Source organism: Ambystoma mexicanum, chromosome 1q, assembly GCF_040938575.1.
Source record: "Ambystoma mexicanum isolate Mex_15411 chromosome 1q, UKY_AmexF1_1, whole genome shotgun sequence".
Classification (NCBI taxonomy): domain Eukaryota; kingdom Metazoa; phylum Chordata; class Amphibia; order Caudata; family Ambystomatidae; genus Ambystoma; species Ambystoma mexicanum.
Window position 1 is genome coordinate 446,345,998 of NC_090922.1, and position 22,353 is coordinate 446,368,350.

The 22,353-nt window shown below is 46.2% G+C and overlaps 1 protein-coding gene across 1 annotated transcript in view; it reads left to right on the top strand.

Moving 5' to 3' along the window:
- The window catches only part of GNAO1 (G protein subunit alpha o1), a 1,372,168-nt gene extending 1,353,182 nt beyond the window's left edge, over positions 1 to 18,986 (top strand). Inside the window, exon 8 of the mRNA XM_069640205.1 lies at positions 18,676 to 18,986. Coding sequence (XP_069496306.1) covers positions 18,676 to 18,863 — 188 coding nt within the window. The 3' untranslated portion in view covers positions 18,864 to 18,986. The remainder of the gene's footprint in view (positions 1 to 18,675) is intronic.
- Positions 18,987 to 22,353: the final 3,367 nt, after the last annotated feature.

A 22,353-nucleotide genomic window follows, 5' to 3' on the forward strand; every position in this document is an offset into this window, starting at 1 on the left:
ATCTTAGGTTCACGGTACAGCCTCTTATATAGATGGTGCTACACCCCCAATGATGAGGCATTAGGTTTACAAAGCTCAATATAAATTATGCTGGAAGGTTTGTGGATTGGAGGGGTAGTACATTCATGTGTGTTGGTCCTTCCCAGCTCTGAGACATCTGGTTTGTATTGCTGGGCATGTTGGACAATGGAGATGAGTCGACACCTTTGTTGGATATGCCCATGATATCGAAACTGTTGGCTGCAAAGAGGTCCATCCCACAGGATGTGGAGCAGGCCAGACTCTCCAGCAAAAGTTATGTGGGTCACTAGAGTGCAGAATATGGTAGTGATGGAGTGTCTCACTTTTATCTTGCAGGGTTGGATTGCACAGTTATATAATATGTGGGCCCCTTTTCTACAAGAAGTGACTGAGAACTCTCCATCATTGATCAATTTCACAAGATTGAGAGCTTTGGGATGGTTTGATGTGTACATATGAGGCCGCAGTACTGTGGTGATCTGTACTTTTATGGCCTGTACATATCCAATTTGGGAAGGAGTGGCATAACAGAGATGAAAGCTAGAGTGCATATTTGTGTGTTAACATTAGATGATGTTCTTCAATGTCTTTTGTTAAAAACAGTTTGAAAAAAGCACAAATATTTGTGCCATTGCAAACCTTCTTTTGGATGGGTGAACAGAAAACCCCAAAATCATCATATTTAACATTTGATGGCAAACAAATGAAATAAAAGCTGTCTGCATTTCTTTCATTAACACGGTTTTCATATAAATGCAAACGTAAACAAAATGTGCTAAAGGTTCTTCTGAGGAGGTAAAAAATATTGGCATGTCAGGCAATGCATCGCATTTGCTCATAAGTCGGTTCCTTTGTCCCACCGAATCTATAAATTCACCACTCGTCCAAATATGTCTCGATTTAATCCTTTTCCAGAACATCTTGACCAACCCCCTAAAAAACGGATTGCCTCTGCTGTGTGTCACGGTATCATCCTACAAATATGTAACTATTTTTTAAGGCATGGGGAATATTAACTGCACTTGGATGGCACTGTTAAGCAGTCTTTGTGCAAACTGTGCAATAATTGTTTCAATTTAAATGGAACTGGTGAATGGTCACTTTATGCGTAGATATTTCCAAGAAAAAGACCAGCTAGTAAAATTGATGTTAAATCCTCAATTTGTTTTTTATTTTATTAAAAAGACTTGTAATGTCATGGAGAAACGAATAATCTGGTTGTGTGACCCAGTGAAGTGAATTGTAATGCAAATGGGACAGGATATTGCGGGAATGCATTTGGAACCTATCTGGGTTTTAATTTCCTATGTCTGTCTAAGCTTTCAAATATCTCATGTGCTAGAATGGTGGCCGTACGAGTCTGCAGCAATAGACGCATCCAGAAAAGCAGGTGCCAGTCTCCCTTCCAAAATAGCAAATGTTGTTAGATTGCCAGGGGAGCAGGAAAGCTAACGGTATTTCGTCTTGAATGGAAAAATCATTACACCAAGCTTATTAATAAGATTTACATTTTCTCTTTTGGTAGCCTAACACGCATGTTTACTTTGCCTAAATCGAAGTATTAGTTTTCTATTCATTAACTAAATCGGTAATTTCTCATTTGGTTTGATTTCCCCTTACATGCTATAAGGATAGTAATATCTGCTGGGCTCTCCGCTTAACAAATGATCAATCGGGTGTGATTGCTGTGTCACATGAATTCATCTTTTCAGAATGTTCTTTCCCCGAGTCAGTGACCTGGTCTATCCTGGTAAAATTAAATTGCATTTCCACCTAATTCCAGGGATTTATCCAGAGTCCAACAAGAACATCTCGTAACACGCAGGGATATTTCAGAAATTATTCGAAATGTTGGTATTTCTTAATTTTTCAACAAAACCCATATTCTTTCTCCAACATTGGATCTTACATGGATTCACATGGTTAGGGATATTCCCTGCCATGCTGGAATCCTCTGAAATATTAAAGCAATTTTGCTTTAACACCTACAAAACAGCTTGTCACTTATCGAGGTGAACCCCCCCCTCCCATAATTCCCGAATACCTGTGTGTCGGTGTTGATAGCGGTCCAGGATAGAGCTTGGAATTGGTGTCTGAGTCCTGTAGGCAGGGTGATTCCAAACCAGAAGGTGAAGACAAGTGAGGGACAGGAAGCAGTTCCTCAGCACCACAAATTAGACTCCCCGCGATTTACTGGATACCAGGCAGTGCAATCGATGTAGCATGGGAGGCCTGAGTAGCCAAGAAATGAAGTGTGAGGATAGTTGCAGTAGGAAAAGAACTGAGACATCCAGCACCCGAGCAATAGGTCCTGAAAAGAAGGAATACACAGATACCACAATGCCAACTAGTAAGGAAAGAAACAAGGGCTTTATCAGCAAAAGCAGCAGGAACCAGGTAAGGCAGAAAACCAAGCCGTCCTAACCACACATGCACGAAATGGGGACACCAGGCCCCAGGGCATGCATGCAAGAAGCAACATGGGGGCACCCAGGAGAGAGGAGGATCCGATCTGTGTACGCCTGCGAAGCCGCCTTTGGGCCCGCCACAGAAGGGGGACGGGGCAGGCTTGTCAGGTGAGTGTTGTGACACTTGTATAGCACATTGCTGTCACCATGGGTCATTCTGACCTAACCAATGACGTTCGTCCTTGGCTCCATCCCTGATTTTCACTGCACGTTTACGGGTTGGGAGTACTCGTTATCTTCTCAATTTTTTCGACAATTATTAATTGTTTCTTCAGCTGCATCACCTAAGTGATTACTGCTAGCAGGGGTCAGTGCCGGTGAAGATCCAGACCATTCAGAGATCTTCTACTAGTGGAGTACTTCCTGGGATAGCCTTCTCCACATGGCGATTGCGCATGCCAGTAAGAAGAGTCTCTTTAGGACCTGCGCCAACTGGGGGCTGAAAAACGTTTTTGTGGACGATTGCCACAAAAAATGCATTTATTGCTTGCATCCGGACCACGAGGTGGACAGCTGCTCCATCTGCCAGGCGTTCTGCTCTAAAACCAGGAAGGACTGCCACTGACGGTGGGTCACATGAGTGGAAGAAAGGCGAGAGGGCCTCTGTCTCTGCCTCAGTATGCAGTCATGCCTCTGCCAGGGTCAGAAGACCTGTGCAAAAAACTCCTTCTGTGAAGAGGTCAAGATCTCAAGAGGATACTTCCTGGGACAAGAAACCTAAGAGGCGTCATGGACTTGCGTTACACAGTTCAACTACCACTCTGTCTATGACTACGACGGCAGCCAGGGCTCCGGCTGCATCAGAGGTCTTGTTAGCTCAGTCATTCGTGACGAAGAGCTCGTCCACAGCCCCGTCCACCACAGCCACACAGTCTACGCCAATGATCGTCCCTATTAAATCGCTGCCTTTTTCCCAGAAACACCATTTGGCGATGGCCACACCATCAACCGATCACTCGTCCACGGCGTACAAGCACAGTTCTTCATCATCAACGGCTATCCCATCGATGACCCATAAGACTTCTACCTCATCGACGATTGCATCGTCAATGATCCATTCGTCGACGACCTCATCCACAGTCACGACCATAGTCTCCGAGTGGCGCTGCCCACTAGCAACATTGTGACGTCATTTCCGGCTCCAGGTATGGTCTGTTTTCTGAAACCTACGAAGGATAAGTCTTTGTTCATCTTGGTGCCTGTGGCCAAAACAAAGAAACCTGTCCAGGCGCTACAAGTGAGCAGATTGTCGGCTAATGATAATATTTCAGGCTGTATTTTCAAGCCAGCAGGAGATACAAGAGGACGTTGATCCCATTCTACGAAGGCCACTAAAGCCTCAAGCCCCTGGACCATCTGCTCCAGCCCAAGTGGTTCCTGCACCCAGAGGCTTGTCGCAAGACATTCTATCGACTTGTCAGTCTCTGGTAACTGAGTTACAGCAACGTCTACCGCCTCTGGCCCCTCAAGGTTCTCCTAGTGTAAGTCCCACATGGCCGCCTGAGAAGGGGTTACCTCAACCTAGGCTTCAACAGCCGGCACAGGATTTCCTACACCCAGTGGCTGCCCTTACAGACACGGATACAGGTCTGGATATGGACACATCCCAGGGTACCCATACAGCCGATGAGTACAATGACCTGGTTACGGCAGGTAGAGAGAACTCCAATGCCGATATACCCTCCACGAGTTCACCGCCAGATGAAATTGGGTCTTCAATGCTATATCAATGTGCGCTGTGCAGCTCTACAACCTCGCCCCGGAAGAACAGAAGGATGGTTTCCTGTTTGAGGAGGTAGGCGTCCAGGAAATAGGTGGTAGCTATACCACTGCTCCTCATTGACATCTGGAAGGATGGTCCACTTGTCATGCGGAACCCATTTTCAGCTTCACCGAAAAAGGGCCGACTGGAGAAAGAATATAGATTTCCTGAGAGCGCTCCCAAGTGTCTTCACGCCCAACTATCCCCTGACTCTAGAGTTTCAGCTACGGCCATGAAGAGGTCAGCTAATTCTTCATTTCCTTGGTTCCATTTGATAAGGCTGGAAAGCAGCTTGATGCTTTCCGGAAGAGGATTAATACCACAGCAGCCAGCACTATCAAGGCTGCAAATTCGTTAGGAATTCTTTCCCCATATGAAAGGGAACTATGGTTTAAGATGAGACCCCTCTTAGACTTCTTTCCAGACAAGAGGGATGAAGCTTTAGCTTTGCTGTACGAGGGTGAGATCGCATTGGATCACGCAATTACAGTGACTCTGTATTAGGCAGACACAGGTTTCAGCCAGATGGGAAACCGGGCTGTCCTAGGCCATCCGAGGTGATTGAAGGCCACCAATTTCCACCCAAGCGTACAATCTGAGGTCTTACACATGCCTTTTGATGGCATCAACGTCTTTGGCAAGAAGGTCGACGAGACCCTTCAGGCAATAGTCTGACACTGCTCGCTCCCTAGGAACTCTCGAGCAGCGGAGGCATTCCTTTCATTCTGGGAGATTCTCCAGGTCTTCCGAGGTGTGTCGGCAGATGTACTATCATCAACCCCCTCGTTCCTCCTTGCGGGAGGACTACTGAGGCAGGGCACAAGCATACAGGGGCACTCGAAGGCGGCACAGATCCTCCACCGGCCCACGAGCTCCAAATCAAGCCTGTCCAGACTCTGGTCCCAGGCCCCCACTTCAGCACCACAGTGGGAGGCTGATTGTCTAATTTTGTAGACCAGTGGAGAAACATCACCACCAACAAGTCGGTGCTCAGCATCGTGAGGAGGGCATACCCTCGAATTTCTGGACAAATGCCTTTGCATTCTGCCCATACGCAAAAGGGAACTACATCTGCCACTCCTCCTGCAGGAGATTCGGTGCCTGCTCAAAAAGGGGCTATAGAGCCTGTTCCACTGCACCTCTGGGACTCCAGAGTGTACTCCAGGTACCTCCTGGTCAGAAAAGTCTGGCGGGTGGAGACCTATTCTAGATCTCAGGAAGCTCAACAAGTTCCTTCAATCACAAAACTAAATTCTGTATGGTCTTGTTGCAGCAGGTTCTCAAGCAACTACAGCAAAGGGGTTTTCTTATATCTCTAGATATGGAAGACACATACTTCCATAGTTCCATCCATCAGAAGCACAGGTGTTTTCTTCACTTCATAGTGCAGGGGAGGCGCTAGCAGATCAAGATTCTACCCTTCAGACTTAAGTCTGATCCAAGGGTGTTCACCAAGTGCCTCGCTCCAGTGGCTGCCCATCTCCGTCGGATAGGTATGCATGTCTACCCTTAGCTGGATGACAGGTTGATCCGGTTGCAGTCTCATCGGATGTCCATGCAGCATACCAAGACACCATTCAATGTCTCACATGTCTTGGATGCTCCATAAACTTTCCCAAGTCCTGTCTATTGCTGTCTCATCATGCTTTTCCTGGGTTCTGTGAGAAAATAGAGGGTATCTCACCCGCTAGTCCCCAGGGATCGATCTCTCTCTCTCTCTCTCTCTCTCTCTCTCTCTCTCTCTCTCTCTCTCTCTCTCTCTCTCTCTCTCTCTCTCTCTCTCTCGTGGCCAGTGCACAGCCATCGCCTTTGTATCCAGACCCTCGGGGTGGACCAGTGAGGGAGGATCACTTGGGTGAGGGTTCTACAGGGAGTGAGGATGAGACCGCCGATGGCGAGATGCGGTATTCACCCTTCTTTTGTTTATCAAACCCATCCTATGTTTTGGGATGCTCCGAGATTCCAACTCCCCCTCCCCCTTCCTTTTTGCACATACACTGGGCCGAGGAAGAGAATGACTGAGAATAACAACACTGACTTGCATACATTGTACCAACCATGTCCCACCATTTGGGTCAGGCAAAGTCAGGCTAAGTGCATACACCTGATACTAATTGGCTCTGCTCACACAAATAAAAGGCAGAAACCAAAAACACTGAGCAAGGCGGAACACAATCGAGCAGAACTTCTGGGATGAAGGTACACCTACTTGGAGCAGAACAGCAGACCAAGGGACGAGAGCAGCGGGCCGAAAACCCCAATTCTTCCCTATTGGAGGTTGTTGCCTCTTCGAAAGACGCATGGAGAAGGCCAGATCCAATAAGTGAAGATTGCAGTGTGTTTCAAGGATGCCAGCGACCCTCCCGGGTGAACGGCAGACTTGGGGAGGCGAGGTCAAGCCTGTGGTGCTAGCCTTGACTCGAAAGGCCGAAAACGCCAAACAAGAAAGAATTGGACACAGCGGGTGAGTTGGCAAAGTGAATGAAGTAGCAACATCATATCACAAGTGAAGGCTGTGCGCGTGTGGATGAGATGCGAAGAAAGGCAGACCTGTGAATTTTCTTTGATGTAAAGAACAGCTGAGAAATCAGCGATACTAAGTAACTGAGTGGTCCGGTGAAAGGAAGCAACCCACTCGAAAGTCTCTGTGAAAGGTACTTTGTTTAAAGCAAGAAATAGAATGAACAGTGAAAGTAAAAGGAAGAAATGTAATTCCTAGAGAAGGGAACATTGAAAGTGACACAGTGAAATTTGAGTCGAAGTGGTCATGCAGTGGTCTGACAAATAAGCCACGCACATTTGAAAGTCTTCAACATCCGAGACCCAAAGTTTGTGTTGAAAGTGATTGGATTGCGTAAGGTCCCAGGCCGACAGGGAGACCCAAAGTGAAATAAGCTTGGGGAAGGGAGCACCCTTGCAACTTGTGTTGATCTAAAAGAACTGTGTAGTGAAAGGGCTGAGCCTGGCAGAGGGGGATCTTTTGGGAATGTTTTGGATAAGATATTATTTTGGAAGAAAGAGTCTTGAGCATGGAAAGCCAGGCTGGCCTTGATCCACAGCTTTTTGTAATGTATATATTGTTTTGAAAACCGAACCAGAGTGTGTCATCCTGCCTACAAGAATAGCCTTACTCTGTGAGGCCACGTGGGGAGGAGAGCTGGTTCAACCACATTGTCATTTGAGCACTGATTGTTCCGTTGGTAGAGATTTTTCCTTTTCATGCTTTTTGTACAAGAGATAGGACAGGCATTAGGTTTTTGTTACCATAGGCCATTTTGATTTGACAGACTCCACTAGGACTGTTATTTATTATTTGATGGACGAGACTACTCCCATCGTAGTTTTAGGGCAGATTAGGAGTTTTTCCAATCCCAACCTTTTAAATAAAGGTTTTACAAATTGTACCCATAGTGTCAGTCTCTGCTTGTGACTACCATGCCTCCCCTACAGTTCCCAACTGGACACCTTACAGTGCCTTGCTACTCAGAGGACGGAATAAAGCCCATGATCTGCAAGAGTCAACCGCTGTCTGCTCATAGATTTTCAATGGTTCGCTTGATCAAGTGTCTTCTAGGGATGATGTCCTCCTGCACCCCTCTTGTGCCTCACTGCAGGCTGCCCATGAGGCCATTCCAAGAGTTCCTATATGCCAGATGGAAGCAAGTATTGTGCTCATGAAACAACAAGATCGCACTAAACCCGCAGTTTAGGGGATCATTGCAGTGGTGGCAGCATCAGCAGCACCTAACACAGGGTGCATCCATTCGCCCTCCGGCTCCGGCTCATCAAGCGACTGTCACAACAGGCGTCTCCCTGGAAGGGTGGAGGGCGCATACAGGAATACTCCTGCGTCCTGTCCCCTTTCTTCCATTCTTGAAATACATTCCGTCCTTCCGGACAGGACCGGAGCACTTTTGTAAAAAAGCATCAAAAGTTTTTTTGTCCTTTTATTTTTACGCGGGGCCACTGCACGTGACCGTAACCCCAGGAATCCGGAAAAATTTGTCCAGAGAACAAAACTGTGTTACTTGCAGATTGTATCAGTTTTATTTAATCATGATACAGAAATTTTGAAAATAATCAATTAATGACACAGTACTTTTAGGAACATATTATTACATATCACAGCAATAGAGGTACATCTAAAACATGGCTAAAATTAGTCCATCAACCAAACCATTCATAGTGCAGCATTCAACCCATACAACATTCATCGTGACAATCATCCAAACAACAATAGCTAAAAAAAGAGACAACATTACTTCATAATGGGGAGTGAGCACAATCATCACAGCCCAGCTAATAGTTTTAATATATGTTATTTGATTTTATAGGAGCAAAGAACCATACAATAGAAAAAAAGTTGTTAAAACAATCTATCACAAGGGCAGATCTAGGGATAACCATGTAGTGTAGATCACATCCCTTGGGAGCAAAACTCAACCGGTTTCGACGTGGTATGTCTAATGCACAACGTCTTCATCAGGAGGTATGGAACAGAAGACTCACACAGTCAACCAAGCACTGGTGTGAGAAATGAACAAAGTATATGTTCTGAGGGAATGAGCCCTACCGAGGGCTAGGGTTGTCCTTAAGCTGTGAAGCCAGAAGCACTGTGTACCGTGGCAACCATCACCGTGGGATCTGATGAGGGACCCTACTGGGCACAAGATGCGAACAGAGAGCTCAGTTCGATTAAGCAAGCCTGGGTGAGCCAATTGATGACAGGATGCACTGGTGTAAACGACCATCAGTCCGCTAGCCAACGGCGGCACTAACACGTCCTGCGGGTGCTGCCGAGCGCGGGCTCCACAGGATGTAGAACTCAGCGCAGTGTGACCGTAACCCCCACATTCCTGAGCTCCGCATCGCCCTTCAGTCCTTTTCTCCGCACAGTTTGGGTCGGACGCACTTGCATCAGTGGGAATATTTTTCTTTTGTCCTTCATTACTGCTCCGGTTCCACGGTCATCTGGTCCTCCGTCTATGCCGGAATGTCTGGGATTTGTGTCTTGCTCATCCTGCGAATGTTGTTTGCAGAGGGTGGATCCCTACTCTTTCTTTGCTTGGAGTGCTTAGACCCGTAACACAGTTGAGACTTGTGTTTCTATTGTGACTCCCTCTCCTTTCGTTCACTCCAGCGTCGGCTAGTCAGGTAGGAAGAGGTGTTTCAACGCATTTCTCCACCACACTTACAGCTCTTCATTGAAGAAAAAAAGGAAATGACTGGTAAATTCTTTCCTTTTCAGGGCACCCTGGCCAGGGGACTCCTTCCCGGGGTTTCCAAGGCGGGAGGGGCTCAAGTGGCTCTATTACCGAGGATCTCCCTGATTCCTCTAAGGCCCCCGCAAGGGGGCTACCAAAACCAGATCTTCTTCTGAGGTTCCCCTTTGAGGGGCTTAAGTTAGGCCCAGTTCTTCTGTGACTCTTGGTACCGGCGTTGGCCCCAAGGATTCAACGTCTGGAACTTGCTGCACCGAGTCTCAGCTCGAGTCCCCTTCAAGGTGACTAAATGTACCAAGGTTAATCCCGAGGGTCCCCTTCTTGGGGCTAAACAAACCTAAAACCGGCAGGATTGAGGGACTCCCTTCGAATGTCCTGGGTGTTGGATGAAACTCTCAGCCTTCCTACGTTCAGACCCATGGTGACACCAGTTCTACTGAGGGAGAAAAGAGGGCGGTCACGCACCATAATCCTCCCGTACCGGCTCTGCCGAGGATCCCCCACTCGGGGCTAATTCTTCAGCAGTCCTAAAGGTGTCTGCTAAATACCCTAGATCTATGAGTCCCGGCTCTGCCGAGGTTCCTTGCTTCAAGGGTAAAATGGCACATAAGACCCCTGACTCCCCTGAGGTGACTATGGCCTCACTCACTTCTGTCACGCAGTTCACCTCAGGCGTTGACAAAATGGCAGCCCAAATGCCTGCGGACCATGGTGGCCATTTTAACTACCTCTCTTACACCAACGTTTACTACAGCTGGTGCTGAGGAGCCTCGTTTTGGGGCAGAGCAGCCTTTTCCACGCTTTGCGGAGATTAAGAACCTGTTCCGTCCTCCAATGGATTGGCGTGCTCGGGCACCGCTGCCGCATACAGTCTCGCTTCCTCCTGCATCCGCACCTTTGATCTATGTGGATCCAGTTGGTGGGGGTCCATCCTGGCAACCTTCCTCATTGTGTTCATGAGGGGGTGCCCCTTCCAAAGGGCCTCTGCCCACTCCAGCGCTTACACATTTGTCCGACGATGCGTTTTTGGGAAAATTTCATATGCTTATGGTGGCTTGTCGATGCCAGAGTTCTGGCGCAGGATCTACTTGATGAGGCTGCAGCCCATCATGTAGACACTTCCGCTCAAGGCCTTATGGTCGAGGTCGACCTCTCCCGCCAAGCGTGGCTGCATGCTACAAAGTTCTCGAAGGATGTTCAGGACAAGGTGCTTACGAGGGTAAAGAACTGTTCCAATCCTCCACAGACGAGGAACTAACGAAGACCAAGGCAAGCACTCAAACTGCCAAGTCCTTGTCGGTCTGGGTGAAAACTCCAACAAAGGCACCTTACACTCAAAGGTTGGGGTCCCAAACAAGGTCTTTCTCTGGGTTCAGAGGCTTTCAGGACTGCCGTGTGCACCGAGCAGATGCTCAAAGTGGCGGGCCCTACGTAAACGGCAACAGCAAGGTGGCCGGTTCTTCTCTCGGCCAACAGCCTCCTTGCCTGGAATGGGTGGTCTCCCCACTGATAAAACATCAAATTATATTTTCCATCGATCGCACGAAACTCCGATGGGAGGACGAATTTAGTCCCATCTGGAGGCGTGGCAGACCATCACCGAAGACCAGTGGGTTTTGTCAATCGTTCGAGCGGGCTACCGCTTTCCCCTCCCCCACCCTTCAATCTCCCTTCCAGCAGACTGGGTCGCCCTCCCTCGGAGCCGAGGTACACAAGCTTCTAGACCTGAGAGCTGTGGAACCTATTCCCCTCGGGGAGCAATGGGAGAGCTACTACTCCCGTCAGTTTACAGTGCCCAAGGCTGGCCTACGCACTATACCATTTGGTCTCCACTCGGCACTGCGTGTCTTTACGAAGATGTCGGTTATGGCAGCATTCTTCAGACTACAGGGGGTTCACGTATAGCCATACTTGGTCTTTTGGCTCCTGCGCAGTCCTTGCACACAGACTGCGACAACCAATCTTCAGTCACTCCTTCAGCTCATGTTGCTCTTGGGGCAGAAATTGTCCATGACGGTTTCTCAAGACCTGATCTTTCTTGCGCTTCCGTTGGGATACCATCCGTACCAGAGTTTTCCTGATGGAGTACAATATTGCAGACCTGTTGACCACGTGCCAACTCTTCGAGTCCTCTCACATGATGGCTTGGTGGTTCCAGAGACCCTTGGGCCTCTTGCGCACCTCAAGATGAGACACTCTCAGCTTGCTCTTCGGGGAAGCTGGTCCCAGGCTACAGAACGGGATTCCAAGATGATTCCAGTCCCATCATGCATGACGGCAGATCTTCAATGGTGGTCATCAGTCAGCAACCTTTTAGTGGGAACCTCCTTCTAGGACCTCTGCCCACAAGTAATGGTTACTACAGACTGCTCCCTTCTGGGGTGGGGAGCGACACTGGGTCACCTTGAGGTGTACGATTTGTGGACGCCTCAAGACAGGCGGTTCCATATAAATTACCTGGAGCTCTTGGCAGTTTTTCTGGCACTCAAGGCTTTTCAACCAACTATCACCAACAGTGTGGTCCGTATTTGCACTGACAATTCTGTAGAAATGTTTTACATCAACAAACAGGGGGCACCAAGTCTCCTCCCCTTGTTGACCGTGCCACACAAATTTGGAATTGGGCCATCCATCACAATGTCTGGCTCCAAGCTGTACACAACCCAGGCCACATCAATGTGGCCTGGGATGCCCTCAGAATGGCCCCACTGCCTCAGCCGCCAATTGGAAGCAAGTTACGAGTGGGAGATGAACGACTATGTCGTCACCAACATTTTACAGCAATGGAGCACTCCAGAGGTAGACAACTTTGCAACATTATCAAACAGGAAACTTCCTCTTTATGCTTCCAGGGAGGGGCTCGGAGTGTCCTCCTTGGGGGACGCCCTCGAGGTCCCGTGGGACAACATGAAAGCTTTTGCCTTCCCTCCATTATCGTTGATTCATGGGTCACTCGGCAAACTCAGGAGCACATCGAGCTGCACTCTCCTCTTCATGGCTCTTGGTGGCCAGCCAGGTTCTTGTTTTCGGAACTGCAGCACCTGTCGATTCTTCCTTCGATCAGGTTGCCGCAGATTCCCGTCGTCCTTCACCAGAACAATCACCAGATGTGGCACCACTGGCCACAATCATTCAGCTTGGCGGCCTGGTGCCTGAGTCCGATCTTTAGCGCAGTTCAGTCTATCTGAGGACAACATGCGCATAATCCAAGCGGCCAGGAAACCTTCCACAACGTCTCAATAAACAAGCTCTGGTTTTGCCATTGGTGTTTGGCCAAAGAGCTTGATCCCAGGCCTGCTTCTATCAACACTGTTTTGTCCTTTGTTTCTGACCTAGCAGCCTCTGGCATACATGTCCTGTCATGCAGGATGTATTTGTCCGCCATTGCGCCCTACATGTCTCCAGACAGCTGCTCCTTTTCATTGACTAACCCAGTCATCAAGAGAGACTTTTCTGGTCTCCTCATCTTTTTCCACCGGTTCGGGCCCCTCAACCCAAATGGGATCTGAATGTGGTCCTCACCACTTGGTCATAAGAAATTCGAACCTATGGCTACTACTGAACTTAAGTACCTGTCCTGGAAGGTGGCTTTTCTGATTGCGGTAACATCTGCAAGACGGCTCTTTCTGAGGAACATCTGTTCCTAACTTTCCACAAGGATTAGGTGGTGCTTTGCACCCACCCTTCTTTTCTTCCTAAAGTGGTTTCGGAATTCCATTTAAACCATTTTATATTTCTGCCGGTGTTCACCCAGAACCTGGTCTCTGATGCTGAAAGGGTTCTCCACAACATAGACGTCAGACGGGCTTTGAAGTTCTACCTTGATAGGACTAGCGAACTCAGAAGCTCTTCTCAACTGTTTGTGGATCCAAAAGGCCTCATAAGCATCCATCTGCTTCTGAGGCCTACAAGGTTCAAGGCCTTCAACCACCTAAAGGCATTTATACACATCTGGTCCGGGGCAAAGCTGCTGCTGTCGCCTTCCAAAAGTATGTCCATTGCCAAGGCAGCTACGTGGGCCTCCACATCAGCTTTTTGCAAGCATTACTGTCGAGACCTGAGCTCCCGTGCTGATGCCCAATTTGGCCAGGCAGTTCTCAAGAAAGTATTCCAATAAAGGAAATTTCCATCCACCCATAATACCGATGTTTCAGTTCTTGGGAAGCTCCCACAAGTATGAAGGAAAGGGGGCGGGATGTAGGAGTATGACAAAGTTATTCACCGTAGTGACTACCTTGCTCCTAGTCCATAGTCCCCTTTCCTCCATACGCCCGCCCTCCGTCCCCCCCTAATAAGTATCCTGTATTATTGCTTAAATGGTCTCAGACCTGGGGATAGAAAAGGACTCCAGGGCGCGGGGCCGAGCTCAGGAAGGCGGGGTTACGGTCACGTGCGTTGGCCCCACGTAAAACTAAAAGGACAAAAAATAAAATTAGTTATGCTTTTTTTTTTTTTTACAAAAGTGCTCCGGTCTCGTCCCGAAGGACGGAATGTCCCTTGAGTATGGAGGAAAGGGGACTATGGATTAGGAGTAAGGTAGTCACTACGGTGAGTCACTTTGTCGAGCTCCACGCCAGAGGTCTCTTGTTGCCAGAGGACAAGTTACTTCACATCAATGTGTTAGAGCTCCAGGTGGTGTTCTGGGCTCTCAAGTGTTTTCAACCCCAGCTACAGGGGAAGGTGGTCTACATCCTTACAGACAACACAACCGCCATGTTCTACATCAGGAATCTGGGGGGGACCCGCTATCCCCCCCTCTCCAATGAAGCTCAAGCGATGTGCCACTGGGCCATATCTCAGGGGATGTTCCTCATTCCATGTCACCTAGCTGGAATCCACAGCACCATCCTGGATTCCTTCAGCAGGGAGCTGTGATCCTGCTCAAGTGTGGGCTCAATCAGGGTCAAGTTAATCAACTATTCCCAAGATGGGGCCAACCTCATATCGATATGTTAGCCACGGCGGCCAACTCTTAATGCAGCCAGTTTTCCAGCAGATTTCTTCAAACCAGGAGTCTAGGGGAAGCTTTCATTGGGAGGGTCTGTTCCTTTGTGTTCCCTCCGATCCCTCTTCTACAAGTGCTTGATGCACTCAAATAGAGCCAGTTCAGGATGTTTCTAATTGTCCTGACATGGCCATGTCAAATCTGGTACCCTGACCTGCTGCATCTGTCAGTGGCACCCTCCATCAAGCTTCCTCCTCTTCAAGACCTACTATCCAGGGAAGGAGGAATCGTCATGCATCACAGCCCAGCGTCCCTGAAATTGAGGGCCCAGCTCCTGCAGCCTTAAAATTTGGACCCTTCCGGTTACCCTTGGAATGCAGTGAGATTCCGATCAAGGATCGAGCTTCGACTTTCCTGCTACAAACATAAGTGGAAAAGGTTTTCCATGTGGTGTCAATCTCTACAACTCGACCCTTGTATCACATCTGCCAGACATGTTGGGGAATTGCAGCCTTTATCCTGCAAGCCACCATATTTGACTGTTCATCGCTTCAGGGGTGCCGCTGCGCACCCACCCTTCTTTCAAGCCAAAGGTCCCATCGGAAATCTCAACGAGTCCATAAACCTACCAGTTTTCTTTGGCTGTCATACCTCTCCTGCTGAGAGGGTTTTACATTCACTGGATGTTGCCCGTGCATTGAAGTTTTATGTTGCATGCACGAAAGACTTTTGCAAGACTTTGCAGATGTTTTTGGCTTTTGGACCTGTCGATAAAGGGAAGGCTCTGTCTAAGGCTTCCATTTCCAGGTTGCTATCTGGCTGCATTTTGCATTGTCACCGGCTTGCGAACTGGCCTTTGCCAGGAATGTCGAGGGCACATTCCAACAGAGGCATGGTCGCAGCAACTGTGTTCCTGTCTGGTATTCCCCTGCTTGACATAGTCAGGGCTTCTACCTGGAGGTCTCTCCACACCTTCTACTGCCTCGACAGGGATTCCAGGGAGGAGTCTTGTGGTGGCCAGGCAGTGCTTCACAACCATTTTGCTTGATTGGAGTGTTCTTCCAGAGGCGAGTTTGCGTTGCTTCTGTTCAGCTGTTCTGCCTCCCATCGTTTTCTTTTGTTGTTTTTTTTTATTGTTTAATGTGTCATACAGCAGAACGATGTCAGCTTTCTAACCTATCACATCAGAATTAAAAAGAAGAAAAAAAACCTTCAACGTCACTGTTGCATCAAGCCATGAGCATCATCATAACCTCCCACCAACTTGCATTGTCCCACTCAATCACTACCCCAAACCCAGAATTCCTAGTTACCTTACGTTTTAAGGAGCAGTACTATCTTCCTCCACATAACTGTAAAGAATATCAGGCAGGACCCCTCATTCCCATTCATCAGTCTTGCCCATAACTCCCCCTCTCCCAGACCATCACAGTTACCAACCGATCTCAAAGCACATATTCACATGGCTAAAATGCTTTACACTCCATCAATAGGTGTTCCACCGTTTCCAACTCCTGATTTCCACCGTCGACATGTTCTTTCGCTACGCATGAGGTTAATCCACGCCCCAGTAATTTCAAAAGTATTGACTACATTTATTTTTAATTTGGGGTAATCCCATACCAGCTGATGTCCCACAAATTGCTGAATGTAAGCTGGGCCCCCTCCCCCCGGTCTGCGCAATATATTCTACAAAAAGGCGGCTATTACTCTAACTGTGTTAGGGGATTCATCAGGAATCCAGCATGCCAACTAAGTGATTCAAGGAAGATGTTAGCCGCGCTACTAATCTTCACAAATGTACCTTTAGGTTTTAACTGCCTCAAAGACAGAATGGTTGAGGCTTCCAATTGGAGCTTTGGCCAGCTTCCCATGCATTTAAGTCTTGGATAGTTGTACTCGCTCCGTACATGTTACCAGCCCTAACTCCAAGTAAACTACTTCCATAGGGGTGCAGACCCGAAGGCAAAACAATTTCTTAAGGAGAGTTACCTCTAACATAACCTAATCGTTCATATTTGTATTTGCCCAGCACTCAGCCCCACACACAAGGATAGAAAGGAGCTTAGCAGAGTATAATTGTGGCAAAATGCCCAGTAAATAGCCTCCACCCTTATGTGGCCGTTTTTTTAGGCTTTCTAGAACCTGGGCACTCTTTAATTTCAAAGACTCCATATGGCATTTGCCTGGTAATCGGTGGTCAAACAAAATACCAAGGTATTTTTGTTCTTCAACCACCTCCAATTCTCTCCCTCCCAGATGCCAACTCATCTGCCTGATTTTGTGAAGGCAGGGGCTAAAGACCATCACCTTTGTCTTAATAATATTGATGGTTAGAGAGTTCCACTCAGTACACCCTCAGGCAATCTAAGGACGCCTGGAGGCCCTACTGGGTAAGATCCATCAATACTATGTCATCGGCGTAGCCTAGCCACTGCAAGTGAATAGTCCCTAGTTTTGGAGGAATAGAAATCGGATTGGCCCCTGCTGCACCCATGTCTGCGAGGTACGGTACAGGTTAAAGAGGAGAGGGGCAAGGTTGCATCCCTGCATTAAGGCTTCGTAGGTGGAAGTCCTCCCTTTTTGATCCAACCTGACCTTTACATGTGTGTTCTCGTGCGGGGCGATAATCATAGAAGGCAGGCCAGGCGGGATATTCCAGTGTGACAATTTCTTCCAAAGTCGGATCCCGTTCACGGAGTCGAAGGCCGTACTCTAGTCGATTTAGACAACATACACCGTTATTCCACGTATACCCAATGCTTGCTGTATTGCAGTTATTAAAGCAAGACAGTTGGTGGTAGTACACAATCCTCTTCGGAAACCAGTTTTGTTCACGGAGTTGAGGTAAACCTGCTCTGCCTTTTTCCGTAGCTAGCTCAGCAGTAGGTGTGAGAAAAGTTTAGTTGGAGCATCCAACATTGCGAGTGGGCGATAGTTACTCGCATCCTCTCAGCTGCCCTTTTTCCATATGGAAATGATGATGCTGTTGTGCCATGATGGAGGAAGCACCTGGCACTTTGCAAAACAACGGAATAGACAATCAAGGGCTGTGTTTGTACTGCTGTATAATCGTATTGATAAGCATGTGAGTGCATGTAAAATCCAGTGCTGGAGAACTTACCTGTAACTCCTGTTCTCCAGAATTGGTATCTTGCATGAATTCACATGCAACCCTCCCTCCTACCCCTCTATGGCTCTGTGTGCTCTTAATTCTGAAAATGGCCAACCGGGGGTTGAGCTATTGAGGATGAACGTCATTGGTTGGGGCAGTATGACCCAAAGTGACAGCAATGGGCGCGGTCGAAGTGGTACGGAGCGGTGCTCCTCTACTTTTTCTTTTAAGGTTTTACTGTTCCTATACTTTTATTTTAAAAAGAAAGCATTCCGGAATGGTTTAGTTTTAAAATAAAAGCAGGAAGAAGTAGAAATGTGCACTTCAGTGTAGTACACTGACATTCCCTTAAACAGCAGGTGTGTGTGTTTGGACGTTTGGATTGCACGCCGTAGGGGGTGTAGCAACAGGGTTTGTGGGAGGAGGGGTAGGCTGTCAGGGACATAGTTCCACTGCTTTTTGTCTTACCCTTCGACCACTGACAATGGGCTATATAAGTGCCGAGCAGTTTTCTAGGCTTAAAAGCAAAATTGCTTTAATATTACAGAGGATTCCCAGCCTGACGGGGAATATTCATGAGCATGTGGATCCATGTAAAATAACAATGCCGGAGAACAGGTGTTGCAGGTAAGTAACTTGTTCCTTCTGGTTATTTGTTTTACAGTAATAGCCTCATTCACGTTCGCATTAAAGCCGTTGGTTCTAAAGCAATTGGGGACCTCTCGAAGTCGGACATTGGAAGGTTTAACAATGCAGAATGTTGCTAGAGAGTTTTCACCTCTTGAGTTTCTGTTCAAATCCTATTATGGGTGTTGCTAGTCCAATCAAACACAACTTGGTAGCTTTTTAATAGCAAGTGTGATTACATTCCAGCTAATTGCATACTACCAAAAACCCCAGCCATGCAAAGTGTTTGCTTTTTGGCTATTTTAGCCATAAAAAAAGAGAATCGCATTAGAATGGGGTTTGGCGTGTTTGGAGCCATTGAGCCAGTAGATAGGTCTAGTGCTTTTTGAAAGGGTAGGTTCCCCTTAACCGGTCTTAAATTGTATACATACCCGAGTCCAGGATACTTAAAGAGGTGCAGAGTAAATTGCATGTCCCATTGCAGAAATGACTGTCTTTATTTTCCTCGTACGCAGGACCCAACACCTACGAAGATGCTGCTGCTTACATCCAAGCACAATTTGAAAGCAAGAATCGCTCCCCCAACAAGGAGATCTACTGTCATATGACTTGCGCCACAGATACAAATAACATCCAGGTCGTGTTTGACGCCGTCACCGACATCATCATTGCCAACAATCTCCGAGGCTGTGGCTTATACTGACCATTGTGTATAGCAACTTATTTGGTAACGATTATGACGAAAAATGCAAGTTGGTAAATAAAAAAGGCGTAATGAAATTTATATATATATATATAAATATATATATAAATGAAACAAACAAAAAAATCTTTTTAGTTTGTCCCAAAGAGTTGTGAACAGAACAGATTCCCTGATGTAGGTCCACTCTGTGTGGAATCAAACCACAGGCGGAGACTCTGTAAACTTCCAGCCCCGTAACCTACAGTTTTGAGGAACGTGCTTTCGTAAAAGAAATAGTCGTACAGTTATTTTTTTAACCCTCAGGGGTCTTAAGTTTCTGTTGATATATATATATCTATATACATATATATATTTCTAAGGGCCGGACAAATACAGGGTGGCCAGCATTGTCGGTTAATGGTGTGCTCATCTGACTCGAGGAGGGGAGGGTGGCGGAGCAGGGGACGTCAGTGCTGATCTGTTCTGTTCAAACTCTTGAGGGTGAAATTTTTAGGAACTTTTTTTAAAAGGACGCACAGGACAGCACCGTTTAGCTCTTCACTTGTGGAATGTAACTTCCTGCAAGTTCAAGCACAGGAATGGGGGGGGCTGAAGCTTTCGCAAAGGTCTGTGAGAAACAGGGGGGTCCTTCCTATCTTCAACTCCAAAATGACACAAGAAAAAATCAAGCAAAAGGAAGCCGTGGGTAGCCCTTTTCCTTTGCTGAAATGTAATCATATCAGTGCCAACCTCACTTTTGGTGGGCTGTGAAAAAAGAGAAAAAGAGAGAAGAGAAATCCCAATTGTGAAGCTGTTTACGTCTTTCTGTGAGGAGCCCTTTTTCAAATTCCTTTTTTTGTGGTCGACTTTATCGTCAATCTGCATCCCAGACCCTTCTTTCTCTCTGCAGACTGGCTTCATGGACGCTCCTGTTGACGTTCTACCGGTAGCATGACCTTCTGGCCTTCGTAAGACACAGCCTTCCTTAAACAAAAGTCAATGTATAACCTCCTGAACATGGAATGGTGGCTGTATGTTTCCGTAGAATGCTGTAGATCTGGTTTTAGCTGAGTCTTTACATTTAGAAATCTAAAAAGGAAAGAACATTTTTTTCCATGTGCTTTGTAGCTTACAAAAAACAAAAATGAAAAAAAGAAAGTTTTTTCCCTTTTTTAAATTTTTTGCAATGGTTACAAAAAGTCATTCTACTGTTTTTAGTTCCTCATTTTAATGCAAATTAATTGTACTTAATTTGGAGTATGGGAATTTCATAATTTTTTAATTTATTTATTTTTATTTTATTGTTAATAATATTAAAAAATGTTTGAACTGAACGCACCCTGCCTAGAAAAGGTTTTTACCAGCCTGGAGTTATAAGACCACTGCTCATCACCACTGCCATCCCTGGCAGGACAAAGTGTACAGAACCAATCTCTCTTACACTTGCCCTAGATAAATGTGTATTCTGAACTGTCTCGCATTCACTCTCCAGGTTTGTATAGAAAAAGCACATCTCTCACTGGCCAGTAGCTGCCGAATGATACTCCCCTATTAGACTTTTTTGCTCTGATGAATACTGTGTATTACATACCAGGATAAGCTTCATTTTTTCTTTCTATCTTTTTTTTCTCCAGTGAATGCTTTTGTGCTGCTTTTTATTTTTTCTTCCTCTTCTCCCTCCTCTTAGTGAATGGTGTTTTTTCTCTCATGTGGGATGTTTGTGCTGCAAAAAAACAAAAAAAAACAAAAACAAAAAAAATTCAATCGAATGTAGTGTTTACATTAAAAGCCACAATTTTCATGACCAATCCTTTGTCATTTCTATTTTGATTAGAACTCAAGCTTCTTCACGGTTTCACTTCAAAAGAGTTGAAGAAGATCTGTCACATCTGTGAAAAAATAAAAGCAAATGATTCAATAAAATAAGAGGAAAACTTAACAAGCCGCGTCTTTGTAAGCCTTTCTATTACCAGTGCAGGAGGAGGCTGGGTTTGCCAACACCGCCTGCCTTTCGATTATTGGAATGTTCATGGTTTGTTCAATAAAGATAATGTTTGTACTTCTTGCCCCATAACCTGGCTTTCAGACTATACAAGTATTTCTTTATTTTTCACTCCAAGAAACCCAAAGCAGCAAAGTAAAGAAAATATTGAGCTGCTCCAGAATCCAACATGGCTGTCTAACTCCTACACAGCTGGAGGCTGAAGGTCCCAGGTTATGCCAACATCGCCTGGGGCTCCTTCTACCATTGTAAGTTAAAAAGTGGGCTCTGCTACTTGATATGCACATTATGTGCCCCTTGCCCACAAACATGTCTCTTAGCTGGTCACCATTTAGCTATGTAATAGTCGCGCCCAGCAGGTTGGTATACAATGAGGGCCTTAATTATGACAACATCAGTTTGCTGATTGGCCGTTTATAATGACAAATAAAAATGTGTAAATGGAGTATACCATTTTTTTTAAATGTCATGAAGGATGGGATTGAGAGGATACAATGTGTTGGAAACATCAATAGTCTGCTCTTTAAATTACTGTATGCAAACATTCCAAGTGCTATTAATATATATTCCTACATGCCAATACATGTACATCATTCTAGAGTATTAACAGTAGGGAAAAGCATTAATATTACAGGCATATAATTAGTTAAGGTTTTAGGCTGAGAATCTGAAATGTATTTTGTTTTCGTTTAATTTGTATGTACTATGCGATCATGACATTAGTACACCCTTCTTATGTATGATTGCTCACACATCCTTTCCAAAAGTGTCAGACACTTTAAATGACCACTCATGCCTTCTACTTCCTTATTAGAAGGTTCAGTATTAGATCTTCCAATTATGGCACATCAAAGAATCTCTCATATGTATGCGTTCTGCTGCTGACAATTGAGCCCCTAGACATCACCGCTCGTAACCTCATTTTATTGACTGTCATACGCACTTTGAAATAGCCTTTCTACAGTGCACATTCTAAGCCATTCCTGCAGCAGTACGAAAATACAAAGGTGTACACATTGTCTGTATCACTACCGTCAGCCTATTTGCCGGCTGCCACTTTACTGTAGCTAAACTATTTAGCTTTTCTGTCCGTGCCAGTCTTTCTAATATAATGCACAGATGAGGTTCATTATAGATGTATGAGGACTGCCAGATTATTGAAACCAGATTTCAGATAACTGAGAGGTGGTGCTTACCATGGGGCTGTGCAATGGCTCTAAAATTCCTATTCTGTTGTAGGCCATATTTGTTTTTCATGTAATGAGGAATGTCTCCCTTCCACTCACTATGAAGATACCCGAGTGATTGTTTTCGTTCTTTCCCATCAAATATGTCTTGTTCTCCAGCATTGGATCTTTCATAGATTTACATGCAGTTTGAATATTCAACAAGCTGGGAATCCTCAGTAACATTAAAGCAGTTTGCCTTTAGGTTTTAAACTACCTGTCATTTTAGTGCTCATATTAAGTCGTTTTGGATCATATTGCCCAACAGCAATATACAGGTCTC